The following is a 15,640-nucleotide window of genomic DNA, read 5'->3' on the forward strand; positions in this document are numbered from 1 at the left end:
GGCCCAGAGTTGACCACCCAGACTGATTCAGTGTCTTTGGTGATACAGTAACATTCCTGTCCTCAGACTCATTGCAGAGTGGGTGTGGTTGGGTCTTCAGTCAATAAAAAAAGCTAGTAATTGAATATCAGCCTCCGTTTCATTGACTTATCAAATCAGGAGGAATATTCTCACTTGCTCAGGGAGAATAGGCTGACTTAGACAAGTGTATACTCTGAAGCTTATGTGAATCAATGTGTTTCTTTGGAATATCAGATAAAGGGCTATTCCTATGCTTGACATTTTGTTTTCATCAAATTGTGGATCTTGGTCATCATTTGTCCAGAGTAGCCTATAACCTCATCCTGAGCCAACTGACCACCTGGGCTTTCTTAGTTAGGGTCTTTGAAGATAGTTAAGAATGATGGTCTCGGCCGGTCGCAGTGGCTCACTCCTGTAATCCTCACACTTTGGGAGGCTGAGGCGGGCGGATCACTTGAGGTCAGGAGATTGAGACCAGCCTGGCCAACATGGTGAAACCCTGTCTCTACTAAAAATACAAAAAAAACTTAGCCAAGCATGGTGGCGTGCGCCTGTAATCCCAGCTACTTGGGAGGCTGAGGCAGGAGAATCGCTTGAACCCAGGAGGCGGAGCTTGCAGTGAGCCGAGGTCGCGCCACTGCATTCCAGTCTGGGCGACAGTGACACTCCATCTCAAAAAATAAAAATTAAAAAAAAAAATCAATCAGGCTTGGTGGTGGCAGCCTGTAATCCCAGCTACTCAGGAGGCTGAAGCGGGAGAATCGCTTGAACCTGGGAGGCGGAGGTTGCAGTAAACTGAGATAGCGCCATTGCACTCCAGCCCGGGCAACAGAACGAGACTGTCTTCAAAAAAAAAAAAAAAAAAAAGAATCACGGTCTCTGAGACACATACCTGCTCCAACAGATCTCTTTCAAGAAAACAGATTACTATCTTTGGAAGAGAATGAGGCACCACCAAATCAAGTAGAATTCCTGAATGAAAAGCTGAGAAACAAGCTCGAGCAGTCCTGGGCATTAAGGCTGCTGAAGTGCTGACAGAAAAGTGAGATTCATAGCCTGTTAGAAAAAGCAAAAGTGCATAGAATTTGTGTTTGTTTTCTGGAAGTGTCAAAACATCAGAAAGTGTTTCCTTCCCTAGCTGGTTGAGATTTCTACCTGACATTGTGCTGAGGTGGCCTCCAAAAGAGCCCAGCTCTAAAGCACATGTCTCTAGGACCAGAACAGCTAGGCAGAAATTACATCTCTCAAAAACAAGCATTTTTTTCTAAATCCACTGAAGATATTAGTACCATCCTTACGTATCTGGGCTACACTTTCGGTAGTTTTACTCTGTATGGGTAAGAGTCAGTCACATTCACTATGTCCTTCATGAAGCATGACCGTCCCTAACCCAGTTGTTGTAGAGGAGCTGCTGTGGGTGATCTCTCCAGCATGGAGTGCTGTAAGTAGATTTCATAACAACAGAGAAGCTGGTGATGGAGACAACTTCTCTTCTCCACCTTGTGATCCTCTAACTACGTAGAATCTCCCAAACTAAAGGGCTAAAGGGATTTATTTTATTATGTGGAAACTTTCTCTGATGCTAGTTTTTAAAAGAAAACTTGTATGCTTCTCTCCAGACACAAAATTAATAATTTCTTCCTGAGCACCTTTCAACAAGTTTGGCTGGAAAAGGTTAATGAAAAAACTCAGTATGACAGGCTTATACCCATTTTAATGGTAATGTAACCTGTGGAGAGACCTGCTCATTCTCTGCACACTCCTCCTTTATTGACCATGATTTAACGTTACCATAAAAACACGAATTTGTACAATTTTCAGGAAGAATTCTGATTGGTCAGATTTGAAGAAAGATGGCAAGGGCTGTGTTCTACCAAAAACCATGACCAGGGCTTAATGACTCTGGTGTTGACTTTTGTCTTCCTCTCCTCTCCTTCCCTCCTCACCACTGTCCTCACATTTTGTGAACACTTAGCTGCTTTTGCTTTGCAATGGCTAATACTCCCAGAAGTCAATCCTGGCTTATCGGGAGTGGCTCGTGCCAGTTATTCGGTGCACCCACATACCAGGGACATAACTCGAATCCATGAGGCACACAGAAAATATGCCAATGACGTAACGTGCTTAAACCTTGCCTTGTTAAGTAGAAGCTGGAGCACCTTACCAGTGTGGTTACTTGGAGAATGAAAAGAAGTCACACTTTGGTATTTTGGTATCTCTAAGATGAAACCACTGATCATCCGTATGACTTAGATTGGATTACCTAGAAGGGTGATCAGCCTAAAGGAATACCGAAATTGCCATAGGAAGCAAATACTTCAGGACTGCTACCTGGCCTCATGATTGATTTCTCACTGGAGAGGAAATGTGATAAAGACCCTATGAAGGCCAGGCGTGGTGGCTCACGCCTGTAATCCCAGCACTTTGGGAGGCTGAGACGGGCAGATCACAAGGTCAGGAGATCGAGACCATCCTGGCTAACACGGTGAAACCCCGTCTCTACTAAAAAATACAAAAAAATTAGCCGGTCGTGGTGGCGGGCGCCTGTAGTCCCAGCTACTCAGGAGGCTGAGGCAGGAGAATGGCGGGAACCCGGGAGGCGGAGCTTGCAGTGAGCCGAGATCGCGCCACTGCACTCCAGCCTGGGTGACAGAGCAAGACTCCGTCTCAAAAAAAAAAAAAAAAAAAAAAAAAAAAAAGACCCTGTGAGAACAGAGTAGGATTACCGATAACTGCCATGTCTTGCTAACCACTGTCATTTTCAGAAGATGCTCTAATATTCAAGACTCGTCATGGTAGAGGGTTCTGGTTTCTTTGAATTGAGCTCTGTGGTGTGCTACTGGCTACCCTGACCAATCAGAAGATAAGAATTGTACAAAAGTCTGTCCTGCTTACTAACCATTAACTGCCCAAGCTAAAAGAACAAGTTCCATGGATCGCTCTTGACCTCCCTCTCACCCCTTCTGCTCAGGCACCGCTCTATTAACCTCTTCCTCCATGGCTATCAGAGATTTTGGATAGAAACAGAGGAGTATTCCTTTGAAGAGAAACTAGTACAGGATTTGGCTGTAAGTACTGACTGCCCTGGGAGCAGATATGGGTGTGGTTGAATTTGATTTCTGAATTCACGGGTGTGGTTGTAACAGTTAAACGTTCACAAGGAATCGTGTGTATACGTTTGAAAAGCACTAACTGTGTAAATGCTCAGGGGAGGCCCTGCTAATGGTTGTAGGAGCCAGAGGATGAATATTCCCTTGGAGGTGCTAATACTATCATCATCATCCTCATCGTCGCTGTTAACGACTAATATTTCTTGAAATGCGCAGCCATGTCATGGGGGGTTCATGCTAAGTGAAGTTTTGAGCACCATTGGTTGCAGGAGGCCACCCCAGCCATAGCCCCACATTCCTACTCAGTAGTTCTGCTTTGGGGAAGGTGCATCTAGATACCCTTCCTGCATCTTACATTTCTATATTTGGTCTTTCAGAAAATTTGGCATGCCTTGTCTCTAACAGACTTCATGCTCTAAAGTCACTTAAAATGACACACGAGGGGGAAACTTACTGCAGAGGTGCCACAGAGCCGCGTTCTGGTTCAGAGAGAAAATAAACCCTCCTCTCTGGCCAGCCTGTGGTTCTCTTTCTCCTTCTCCCACGAACCCTTTTCTCTCATCACTCACTCTCTCTGTTCATCTTGTCCTGTGTTTCTGACAGTCACTCTTTTCTGAATGTCTTTCTATCGTCCCGTCACCCTCTGTTTCTTTCCTTCTTTTTTAAAGCCTTTTCCTATTGTTTTCCTTCCCTTTGTCTTTATATCTTTCATTCTTCTCATATATTCCTGTTGGTGAGAAAGACACTCGTTGTTTTTCTCAGTTTCTTGATGAGTGTGAAGGTGAAAATGAGCGTCATTTCAGCCCTCTACTTCCTCTGAACCACTCATACAACCCATGTAGTTCTCACCAATTTACCGAATACGGTCCACCCTGCTGGCTCTGCCACTGCTAGAAAATTCACTTTTACCTCTGACATTAGCTGCTGTTTCTCTTTCCGTGAAAGGTGATAAAGAAAAGACCTGCTAAAGGGAGAAGGGCAAGGCCTGCCGCTCCAGGATGGCAGCTCTCAGGAGCAACAAGAATTTTAGAAGCAAGAGTTAGGTTAGGAAAGAGAAATGTTTTGCTGGGTTGAATCTAGACGAGTATTAGACCCAAAATGGCTCCACTGCTTTGTAACTCTTGCCCCACCTCCATGTCGAGCCCAGCTCTTCAAACGAAATGGCGCTGTTGGCCTGAGAGAGCCAGTCTTTCAGGTGACTCTGGGGTTTTCCTCCTGAACTCAGGTGTCCAGAGCTTGCATGAGAGGTCAGCTGATTGGGATCTGTAGCTATTCCCTTTATGGGCAGCCTTTTGCTTTTTTTTTGTTTTGTTTTAACCTGGAATTGGAATGTTTCTTTGATTGGCTGTAAAAATAAAAAATAGATATACATATATACACATATATCTCAAACCTCGCACCTTTAGGGCTTCTATCCTGAAATAAATAGATGACGTAGCGGTTTTGTTTTGTGCTTTAGTCTGATGCATTCTATGCCTTGCGCTTTACCTTCTCTTTGTTCGCATGCAGTCACGTGGCACGAGATTAAGTTCATGCCTAAAACCTATCTGTGTTGGTTTGTGTAGAAATCTCCAAAGGTGGAAGAGGAGGAGGAGGAAGAGACCGAAAAACAACCTGACCCACTGCATCAGATCATTCTCTATTTTAGCCGCAACGCTCTCACGGAGAGGAGGTCAGAACCACCAGATCACCTGCTTCTCTCACGCACCAGGGATACTTGTGTCCACTCTTAACCTTCCTCTCTCAGACGGCAGTGGGTGGAAAGGGGAAGCCAGATTTGAGCAGCCATCCTTGCTGCCTTATATGTGGCCATCAAGATATATCTAGGGAGCCAGGCGCGGTGGCTCACGCCTGTAATCCCAGCACTTTAAGAGGCCAAGGCGGGTGGACCGTCTGAGGTCAGGAGTTCGAGGCCAGCCTGACCAACATGGTAAAACACTGTCTCTACTGAAACTACAAAATTTGCCAGGCATGGTGGTGCACGCCTGTAATCCCAGCTACTCAGGAGGCTGAGGCAGGACAGTCGCTTGAACCCGGGAGTCAGAGGCTGCCATTGCATTCCAGCCTGGGCAACAAGAGTGAAACTCCGTCTCCAGAAAAAAAGATATGTCTAGGGAAACTACATCAAGCCACAGCCTGCTCTTCATAATGTCAGACACGGAGCTGAAGATTAAACAGCCTAAAACTGTTTCCATGAATCAGTTAATCTCTGAATTCCGTGTTAAGCCAATGCTGGTTCACATTTTCAGAGTGGTTTCTAAGAATTAGAGTTGGGGAAGGGATTTTCTGATTAATTCACTAGTACTTATAATTTGAAATTTATATGACTCTTAGTCTTTCTTGTGGGGTCCAAAGAGTAGCCTGCTAAGGCCGGGCACGGTGGCTCATGCCTGTAATTCCAGCACTTTGGGAGGCCAAGGCGGGTGGATCACTTGAAGCAGGAGTTTGAGACCAGCCTGGCCAATATGGTGAAACCCTGTTTCTACTAAAAATACAAAAAAATTAGCTGGGTGTGGTGGCGGGTGCCTGTCCTCCCAGCTACTGGGAAGGTTGAGGCAGGAGAATCACTCAAATCCAGGAGGTGGAGGTTGCAGTGAGCCGAGATCGCACCATTGCACTCCAGCCTGGGGGACAAGAGCAAAACTATGTCTCAAAAAAAAAAAAAAAAAAAAAAAGTATCCTGCTAAATATTTCCTCCATTCTTTCCAGCAAATTGGAAGACGACCCTTTGTACACCTCCTATTCCAGCATGATGGCTAAGGTACACCTAGGTTTTCTGCCCATTGTCTCTGTCTTTCTATCTTCCCTTAGACTTCTTTAGAGGCATGAAAATTGTCATGTTGCATAGCAGGCCTGGGACTTTGTCATGACGTAGGTTTCAGGCATTGCACAATTCATGTGCCATAGAGATGATATTAGTAAACCACTTCACTGTCTTCCTAAGGAAACCTTGAAGCTTTGCAGAAACAATGAGTGCTGGTGGATAGGTTCACACTGACATTTCTAAAGCCAGCTAAATGGGGCTTTTAGGCATACAGACTACCCTTGTGTTTTCACTCAATGTTCAGAATACATCAGACAGTTCAAACACATCCACAGGTGAAGGTTAGAAACTAGAGAGAGTTCTCAGTGTTCTGGAAGAGGCAGTGTGACCAGAGATGTTCTACGTCACCTAGAAAGATGGTGACCTCTAGAATGCTGAGTGAATAAGGGAAACTTTCATGTCAGGCAGAAAGAATGTGTTGGGGTATAGGAGCACCTATTCGTTGATCTAGCTGTACCACAGGGCCCCAGTGGGAAGAGGCACTTTAGGATTCACATCCTAGGTGATGTGTCTCCAATCTTCTTGCCATGCCCTTGGGGCTGTATCTAGGAAGTGGCAGCTCCCTGCCTTCCTGTCTCCCATTTACACCGGAACTTTACTAAGGAAGGAGGGTTCAAGTCTGTGGTTAAACCAGCTAAGTCGCCATTGATGATGTGAGCTCCGTGTTCTCATTTCTCATTAATGAACTCTATGGTAACTGCAAAGATGGCATTTACGGTAGAAATGTTGCCCAGCAGTGGCCAAAATGTTCCTGGTTTTACACAGTGCTGAGGTCCTGAGGTGCCTGTGAATTACATGCTGTCCCCTGCCCTTGCAGAGTTGTGTTTATTAGATTCACCTTTAATTTGGTTGTCTGTCTTCTCCCTTCCCTGCTCCCTGAAATCCAGAGTTGTCAAAGTGGTGAGGACGAAGAAGCAGATGAAGACAAGGAAAAAACATTCGAAGTAAGTTCTCATGAAGGTTAAAAACAGAGCCACCCTCCAAGGCCAACAGGCCAGGCCTTCAGAGGTGGGGGCTGACGTTAGCGTAAGTGGCTCGCCCACCAGGAGTGTGTGAGTTGGCAAATCTGCCTTAATAAAGCACACCCATTAGCTGTGGTTGTCCTGTCTGTCTGCCCATGAAAAGGTAGCAGGTAGTATGCCAGTCAACAAACCACTAGCTTTGTTCTTGTGGGAAATTTTACTCAATGACTGTAGTAACAGGGGCCATAGAAGGACAAACTGAAACATCTGAAATGAAAAAAAAATCAGAAAAATGAAAATCAAGTCAAGCGTGGTGGCTCACACCTGTAATCCCAGCACTTTGGGAGGCCAGGGGAGGGAAGATCACTTGAGCTTAGAAGTTCAAGACCAGCCTGGGCAACACAGGGAGACCTAACTCATCTATACAAAAATTTAAAAATTAGCTGGGTATGGTAGTGTGCTCCTATAGTCCCAGCTGCTCAGGAGGCTGAGGTAGAAGGATAGCTTGAGCCCAAGTATTTGAGGCTGCAGTGAGTTCTGATTGTACCACTGCACTCCAGGCTGGGGGACAGAGTAACATCCAGTCTCTCAAAAAATAAATAAATAAATAAATAAATAAATAAATAAATAAATAAATATGATTATGAAACCCCGTCTCTACTAAAAAATACAAAAAACTAGCCAGGCGAGGTGGCGGGCGCCTGTAGTCCCAGCTACTCGGGAGGCTGAGGCAGGAGAATGGTCTAAACCCGGGAGGCGGAGCTTGCAGTGAGCTGAGATCCGGCCACTGCACCCCAGCCTGGGCGACAGAGCAAGACTCTGTCTCAAAAAAAAAAAAAATTAAAAAAAAAAAAAAAAAATAAATAAATAAATAAATATGATTAAAAAATCAGAGGAATGGAGATACTTGAATGGTTTTTGCACTATTATTCTATAAATGCAAGTTGATAGTGATTTTTATTTTGAGGCAGTACAGGACCCTGAAATTCTCAAGATTAAACTATATTAGGTTACTTGTACTCTTTTGTAGACAAAGTATATGACAAAACACAGCAGAAGTAAATGACTATAATTACAGTCTGGAAAGCTTTGACAGTCCCATAACCCATGTCTGGTAGAAAGTGTACGGTGGCTCACGCCTGCAATCCTAGCACTTTGGGAGGCCAAGGCGGGTGGATCACCTGATGTCAGGAGTTCGAGACCAGCCTGACACTCCAGCCTGGGGGACAAGAGCAAAACTCTGTCTCAAAAAATGGCCTGGCCAGCATGGCGAAACCCCATCTCTACTAAAAATACAAAATTAGCTGGTTGTGGTGGCACACGACTGTAATCCTAGCTACTGGGGAGGCTAAGGTAGGAGAATCGTTTGAACCCAGGAGGCAGAGTTTCCAGTGAGCTGAGATCACACCACTGCACTCCAGCCTGGGAGACAGAACAAGACTCCATCTCCAAAAAAAAAAAAAAAAAAAAAAAGTGTTAGCTGTGGTCTGAGCATTCCAGATAAGTGAGCATTTCCTGCATTCAGCCAGAAATACTCAAGTAGACCCCTCAGCAGGTTTCCCTGTGTAACAGAACATAGAAAACAAACACATTTTCATGTCGGGTTGCTTCCCACAATTAAGGTATCCAAAAGGAGTGAACTGCGTTTTCTATCAGTACAAAAAATGGAAAATATATCATCAAAATAAGAGTGATGGGTAGACAGGTTTAGAAAGCTGGGTAGTGTCTGGAAATGAACTTCAGAGGTCTGCTTTATCCAGGTTGATGTGTGTTGCCTGCCTTAGGTAACTGGGAAATTCTCTCTCACCTCACTATGGGTGAACTCCCTGGTGGTGGGTAGAAACCAGTCTTTCCCTGTGATTTTTTTGCCCCCCAGGAGAAGGAGATGGAGAAGCAGAAAACCCTGTATCAGCAAGCTCGGCTGCATGAGCGTGGTGCCGCGGAGATGGTCCTTCAGATGATAAGCGCTAGCAAAGGTGATTTCCCTAGTTTCTGGATGGACCCATGTAACTTCCACAAAGATATCATGCTGTGACATAAAGCCATTATTAAAGAGCCCTGCTGAGGCCCAGTAGGCATGATTTACCATCTGTTTCCTTAGTGATTCAATAGAATCTTCACCATGGCAGGTGAGATGAGCCCCATGGTGGTTGAGACTCTGAAGCTGGGGATCGCCATTCTGAACGGAGGCAATGCTGGTGTGCAACAGGTAATGGGAACTTGCGGCGTCTGGGCAGACTCCCGGGGTATTCCCATTTGACTCCCGTCATGCTTCAGGGAAGAGGAGTTGACTAGGGGTACACCCAGAATCACTTAGCTGGCATTTGTCCTTAGTGGCCAGTTACATCAGAGTAGCTGGGAACACAACCAGGTCTGGGATTCTACAGGCAAATGTGTCTTTAATAAAGAGGTTTTACCCAGGATTAAATATAAAAAACATTTAGTTTTTCATCAGTAGATAGCTTTCTGTATAAATATTCTCTAGAAAAATGTCCTGAGAGTTAGGTTTTTACTTTAGCCCTTTATTTTCACTTATTAGCTGCCTTTACTATGAGCAAGGAGCCTCAGCAGTTAAGTGGAGTTGATAAACTCATAAACCTGTTATTCGGCCGGGCGCGGTGGCTCAAGCCTGTAATCCCAGCACTTTGGGAGGCCGAGACGGGCGGATCCCGAGGTCAGGAGATCGAGACCATCCTGGCTAACACAGTGAAACCCCGTCTCTACTAAAAATTACAAAAAACTAGCCGGGCGAGGTGGTGGGCGCCTGTAGTCCCAGCTACTCGGGAGGCTGAGGCAGGAGAATGGCGTAAACCCGGGAGGCAGAGCTTGCAGTGAGCTGAGATCCAGCCACCGTACTCCAGCCTGGGCGACAAAACGAGACTCCGTCTCAAAACAAAAGCAAAAACAAAAACAAAAAAACCTGTTATTCATTCATTCATTCATTCATTGAGCAACTCTTTACTGGCTGATGACCATGCCAGGCTCTGCTGCAAAGGCTGAGGGTGTAGCAGTGAGTAATACAAATAAAAACTCCTGCCATCGTGCAGCCTACACTCTAGTGAGCATTAAATGCAACAACACATAGAAGCATACAACCAAGTACCTGACACATAGTATTCCTTCAACAATCTGAATTGGAACAGGCTACAGAAGACAGGAATGCACCGGTGTTTCTCAGGCCCTCCGGGTTCTGGTTAAGGGCATCTGTGTGTACAAGGAAGTGAAATTTCTTTTTTTTGTTTTTGTTTACCTTGACTTAAATTCTGAGTGCCATTTTCTTTTTATTTATTTATTTATTGTTATACTTTAAGTTCTAGGGTACATGTGCACAACGTGCAGGTTTGTTACATATATATACATGTGCCATGTTGGTGTGCTGCACCCATTAACTTATCATTTACATTAGATATATCTCCTAATGCTATCCCTCCCCAAACAGACCCTTGGCATTCATGAGGGTTATATCCCAGGGCCTGTGAGAGTCTTTACATTCACAACTACCATTGTTGCATATAGCTTTTCCCAGTCTTTAACTCATCCCCCCACAATTTCTCCAATTTTTCATTAAAAACTGTCATTTTCTAAGTTATCCTTCACTTTCTGTTTCTACCACCTACCACTAGCTGTCAGTTGACTTTCTTACAGCGCCTTTTGTTTATTTTTTAAAAAACAAAATTTTTATTATGTCAGACAAAGTTCCTACCTTCCAGTAAGAGAGAACACAGGAAACAAGGCCTCGTTGTGAAAGAAATACTGAGCTTTCAGCGAGGCTCCTCACTGGCTAAGCTCCTTGCTCCTGTGTGCCAAATTCGTAGCATGAGCTATTCAGATTGTAACTCAGCTTCATGATACATTACTGTATCAAGGCCTTGGTGCTTGTTCCCAAATAGAAGGGACCTCAAACAGTAGGTCTATGAATGTCTTTTCCCTAGAAGAAACGCCAGTGGGCCTGTATAAAATAAACATAATCTACCCCAAGGGACTCTGATTCCCTATGTAGAGGATCCAACTCAGTGTGGCTGGAGATTTCTCCATCAGGATTAGGAGGGTCAGCTCTGTGGCATAGTTTTCATGACTCTTCCCTTTACAACGTGTCTCCCTTGCAGAAAATGCTAGATTACCTAAAGGAGAAAAAGGATGCTGGATTCTTTCAAAGCCTTTCTGGTCTTATGCAGTCTTGCAGGTAAATGCGGGAAAACTACCACAGCATTTAAAAAACTCTTGCCTCTAAGGATAGGTGGCAGGGGAAGGGGAGCACAAAATGTACTGGCCTACCATAGAATTCTGGAGAGAGGAGTCACCTACTTTAGAAAGCTGAGAGAGTAGGTGTTGTTCCTCCAGTCTTCAGGATTACAATTCAACTAGCCTTCAGAGGGGAAAATGGGATTGCCATTAGCCACGTACCCACGCTCCCTCACTGGCGTTGTGTGTAATCTCCTTTCCTTACCTCCATTTTTATGTTGCTCTCCCAGGAGGCTCAGTGTGCACATTGAGTTTCTCCTCAAACATGTATGCCCATAAAAGTCAAACCAGAAAAGAATGGAAAAGCGGGGGGATTCCTGGCCATGACTCAAGGCTATGTTTTATTAAAGCCACTAGGTACTTCGTTCATCTTATCTTAACAGTTCTTTGAGCTCGAACGTGTGTTAGGGTGGTATGTATTTTGACACATCCATTTTGACAGGGGTACATCCTGGCGTGGGACCATTTTGACATAGCCTAAAAAACAAGGCTTTGAACTTTCCATTCATATGATTAAGCTGTTTAAGCCACCCCTCATGGCTGAACGGCTCTGACACATAAATGATATATAACCAAGAGTCATAGGTCATGATACTTGCTCAATTCAGAGATGAGCCAGAATCTATCTAAGAAAAGTGTCAGCCTATTGTCTAAGATTCATATGTATTTGGATAGGCTGCAAATAATTGTAAAAGAAATTAAACTTTTAATTACCTAGCTCATTTACCTCCAATTATGCTTTCCATTTAAAAATTTGGAGGATGGACATCCTTTCTTTTGGTGGACTATATACTTTTGCTAACCATATTTCACTGGGTAAAATATCGTAACCCGGGCAGTAGGGAGTGTATCTGAGCTGCAGGATAATTCTTTATTCTCAGCTCTGTGGGGCTTCTTCCCCACCAACAGTTTATTCATTTATTATCTCTCTCAGGAAAACAAAACGGAGTATTTCCAGGCCTGACCCTCTGAGGCTAAAATAGTACGTATGAACTCAGAGATGGCAAAAATCAAGGCAGCTCAACTTCATATTGCTCATAAAATTATCCATTTACTTTCTAAGAGTTCTCTCAGTATCCTGTAATCCTTAATATTTCTAAACTCATGTATAATGACAGTTTGGAGAGACAGGTGATACACGCTTAGATGCCAAGTGAGTTCCAACAGAAGTTTTAAGGTGTCTTACTGCTGGGTTTTGTATGATGATGAAAACAATGTATGTTTTTAAAATATTTAAGCAGTAGGGAAATTAAAACATTCAAAATGGGCATTTAGGAATGGAGTAAGGACCAGAAATGTGTGTTGTACAGATTCACATTCAAAACTGCTGCTTCAGAGCAACTATGTCCAAATGGCTTTTCCCATGTTTTCCTCCCCTGGCAGCTAAACGCCAGTAGAAGGATAGCTTTGTGTTGATGAGCAGGCCTTTTTGCCAGCAGAATCTGGGGAAAAAACCCAACAAAAATGGCAGTAGAGATTTCACTGTTTACCTAAATCATTTTTACCTAAGTGATGAAATTAGGTAAATGGAATTTACCTAAATCACAAAACATGTGACTCCTTAAAAAGAAAACAGGAACGCCAGATTTTTCTCCATGGCTTTGCCCAGTGGCAGAAGGAAAGCTAAGTTTTGCAGAGTCTTAATGAACTTAGCCATAAACTTTCCTAAGAGCTATATTCTATGTTCTATGAAACCTTTCAGATTCAGGAATAAGTTAGACTCTGTTAGTAAAATGGAATGAGCCCCACTTAGAAATAACATGATCATATAATGGATTCATCACCAAGCTTTGTGGTTGCACTAAGGCTTCCTGGCTAAGTAAAATTTGGCAGTGGCTGTGACTGGGAAGGTTGAGGGGAGGAGGGACAAAAATGAAGGACAACTTGTCATAGGTTCAGGAACACCTGGAGACACTATTGCCTATGGAAAGCGGAACCTCAGCTTCTATAGGCTTTTGCATGTTGTAGAATCATAAAAGGGTGTGGCCCTTTGAAATCGGGAAGTTTGTAGCTTGTCCTAAGCTCTGGAAACCACAATTCCATATGATTCTCAGAGAAGGTAGGTAAAGGTGGGAGGCAAACATGAATCAGCGCAGTTTAGAGTAAACTTTCCCTCGAGAAATCTTCGAAACAAATGATTCCTTCTTTATTTGGAAAACCTTTCTAAACCTTCATAAGAAAAGACTCAAACTGGACAGACAATGAGAGTCACCGTAAGTGTTCGTGACCCCTCTACCTGTATGTAACAAAGTCTCTGAGCTACAGGCACCTAAGACAATGCTGCTCGGCACAAAACCAAGGAATCATTAGACTTTCAACCACCCTGGAATATGTTAGTTTATTTATGATAACACAGGGGCAGGATATTCTTAGTCAATAGATACACTGACGTTAGAAATCTGCTTTCCCAGTGTGCATAGCCCTGAACCTTGTTTCTTTCTGTCTATTAAAAGTGTCCTTGATTTGAATGCATTTGAGAGGCAGAATAAAGCTGAAGGCCTGGGGATGGTGACTGAAGAAGGAACACGTAAGTAACTAGTAAATGTGAAGGCCATTCTCTTCCTGATTAAAATCTTTTTTTTTTTTTTTTTTTTTTTTTTTTTTTTTTTTTCCCCAGGCAGAGTTTCGCTCTTGTTGCTCAGGCTGGACTGCAGTGGCGCGATCTCAGCTCACTGCAACCTCTGTCTCCTGGGTTCAGGCAATTCTCCTGCCTCAGCCTCCTGAGGAGCTGGGATTACAGGCATCCGCCACCATACCCAGCGAATTTTTTGTATTTTTAGTAGAGGTGGCGTTTCATCATGTTGGCCAGGCTGGTCTTGAACTCCTGACCTCAGGTGATCCACCCCACCTTGGCCTCCCATAGTGCTGGAATTACAGGCGTGAGCCCCCGCACCCAGCTGTTTAAAGTCTTAATTACCTATTTCTGGTCAGAGCTTATGTCTGCTTAATATGCAGGGACTTGCTCTGTTTCAGCAAAATGTTTCCAAAAGTAGCTTTAATAAAGCTATCATCTAGGATAGATGTGTTCACATAGCCAGTTTTAACTAAAGACAGTTTATCATGATGTTTACAGTTTTCTTACTTTGTATTCTTCAATTTTTCTCTCATTACCAGTCATTGTTCGTGAACGTGGTAAGTTTCAGTTTCTGGCCTGAGTTCCTACCATGTGTGTGAATCCTAGGAGATCTCATTTAATTGCCTCAGCACAGAAACATTTTAGGCTTGGTGGTTGCATGTTGAGTTGAACTCAGCAGTTTGGTGCTTAATTAAAGAAGTGTCTTCCATCTGTAAAGCATGGGTTATGGACCGTGAGCCATTTACTCTCCTTACCCAGTTGTCTTCATTACAAATGCCTTTGTTGGGCATTGTGCTCTGCAGCCTCAGCTCGGTTTGATCGGGCTTTTCACCATTCATCCAGAGTTCCTTTTCCAAACCATTCTGACACAACTCCTTTATCATCTGTGTAGTCACTTGCATTAGAAAGTAGTCTCTGTTGAGAAGCCAAACCGATGCTCATCAACATTTTATGTTTTCAAGGTGAAAAAGTACTCCAGAATGACGAGTTCACGCGTGATCTCTTTAGATTCCTACAGTTACTTTGTGAGGGACATAACAGTGGTGAGTGGAACAGATTGATCTGCCAAGGAAACACAGCACTCAGGGACAAAACTAAAATTCCATTCAGTAGGCCTCCATTTGATGCAACTGGTTGTTAACTCCAGGACATCAGTTAATGCATTCCTCAATAAGAAACTATGTGAATATCATGGCTAGTGATATTTAGTGCCACCAAGGCTAAGCTGCTTCCAGAATCTTTAGATGAGAAATCTAAATACCTAGCTCTTTCCATCTAGCCCACTGGGGCTCGTTAAGTCCAGTTTCTGGTGTCGGCAGGTTGGGGGGTGCTCAGAGCAGAGCTCTGCCCTACAGGGTCTGCCATGATCCAAACATGGTATTCTTATAAGCCTTTTCACATAGAATGTCTTATCTGAGCTCAGCTGAGAGGGCATGCCTGGCCCCCTTGGCATGGCAGGGACAAGCTCTGACCCAGCACTGGTGCTCTCAGACTTTCAGAACTTCCTGCGGACTCAGATGGGTAACACCACCACCGTGAATGTCATCATCAGCACTGTGGACTACCTTCTGCGTCTGCAGGTGAGTGGGAGGGCCTTGGACAATGGGACCTCTCACCTTTGCTTCCAAAAGATAAACACAGTTACACAAGGTCAGGGACAGCCCAGGATACAGTCAGACCCCCATAAGGAAGGCTTTGTAATGTATATCCACAGATGCATGGGAAGTCCAGCGTCCAAAGAGTACATTTGAAGACAGAAGTGGGAGATGTGGTTAAACACCAAATCATCTGTTATAAAATGCTGGTTTACTTTGGTTTTGCCAGTGAAAACCGATCTGTGGTGCTATAAAACAATCAAGAGTATAAGACAACCAAAAGCTCTGAAATAACCTGTGAATGAGAACAG

General features: G+C 43.9%; 1 protein-coding gene across 1 annotated transcript in view; it reads left to right on the forward strand.

The window, feature by feature from the left end:
• RYR3 (ryanodine receptor 3) overlaps nt 1-15,640 on the forward strand; it is a 566,751-nt gene that overhangs the window by 512,936 nt on the left and 38,175 nt on the right. Inside the window, exons 74-83 of the mRNA XM_050797588.1 lie at nt 1,641-1,740; nt 4,697-4,803; nt 5,841-5,892; nt 6,843-6,899; nt 8,794-8,893; nt 9,047-9,126; nt 11,024-11,100; nt 13,613-13,686; nt 14,697-14,777; nt 15,226-15,314. Of these exons, the coding sequence (XP_050653545.1) occupies nt 1,641-1,740; nt 4,697-4,803; nt 5,841-5,892; nt 6,843-6,899; nt 8,794-8,893; nt 9,047-9,126; nt 11,024-11,100; nt 13,613-13,686; nt 14,697-14,777; nt 15,226-15,314 (817 nt within the window). The remainder of the gene's footprint in view (nt 1-1,640; nt 1,741-4,696; nt 4,804-5,840; nt 5,893-6,842; nt 6,900-8,793; nt 8,894-9,046; nt 9,127-11,023; nt 11,101-13,612; nt 13,687-14,696; nt 14,778-15,225; nt 15,315-15,640) is intronic.

The sequence above is a fragment of the Macaca thibetana genome, chromosome 7, assembly GCF_024542745.1.
Source record: "Macaca thibetana thibetana isolate TM-01 chromosome 7, ASM2454274v1, whole genome shotgun sequence".
Classification (NCBI taxonomy): domain Eukaryota; kingdom Metazoa; phylum Chordata; class Mammalia; order Primates; family Cercopithecidae; genus Macaca; species Macaca thibetana.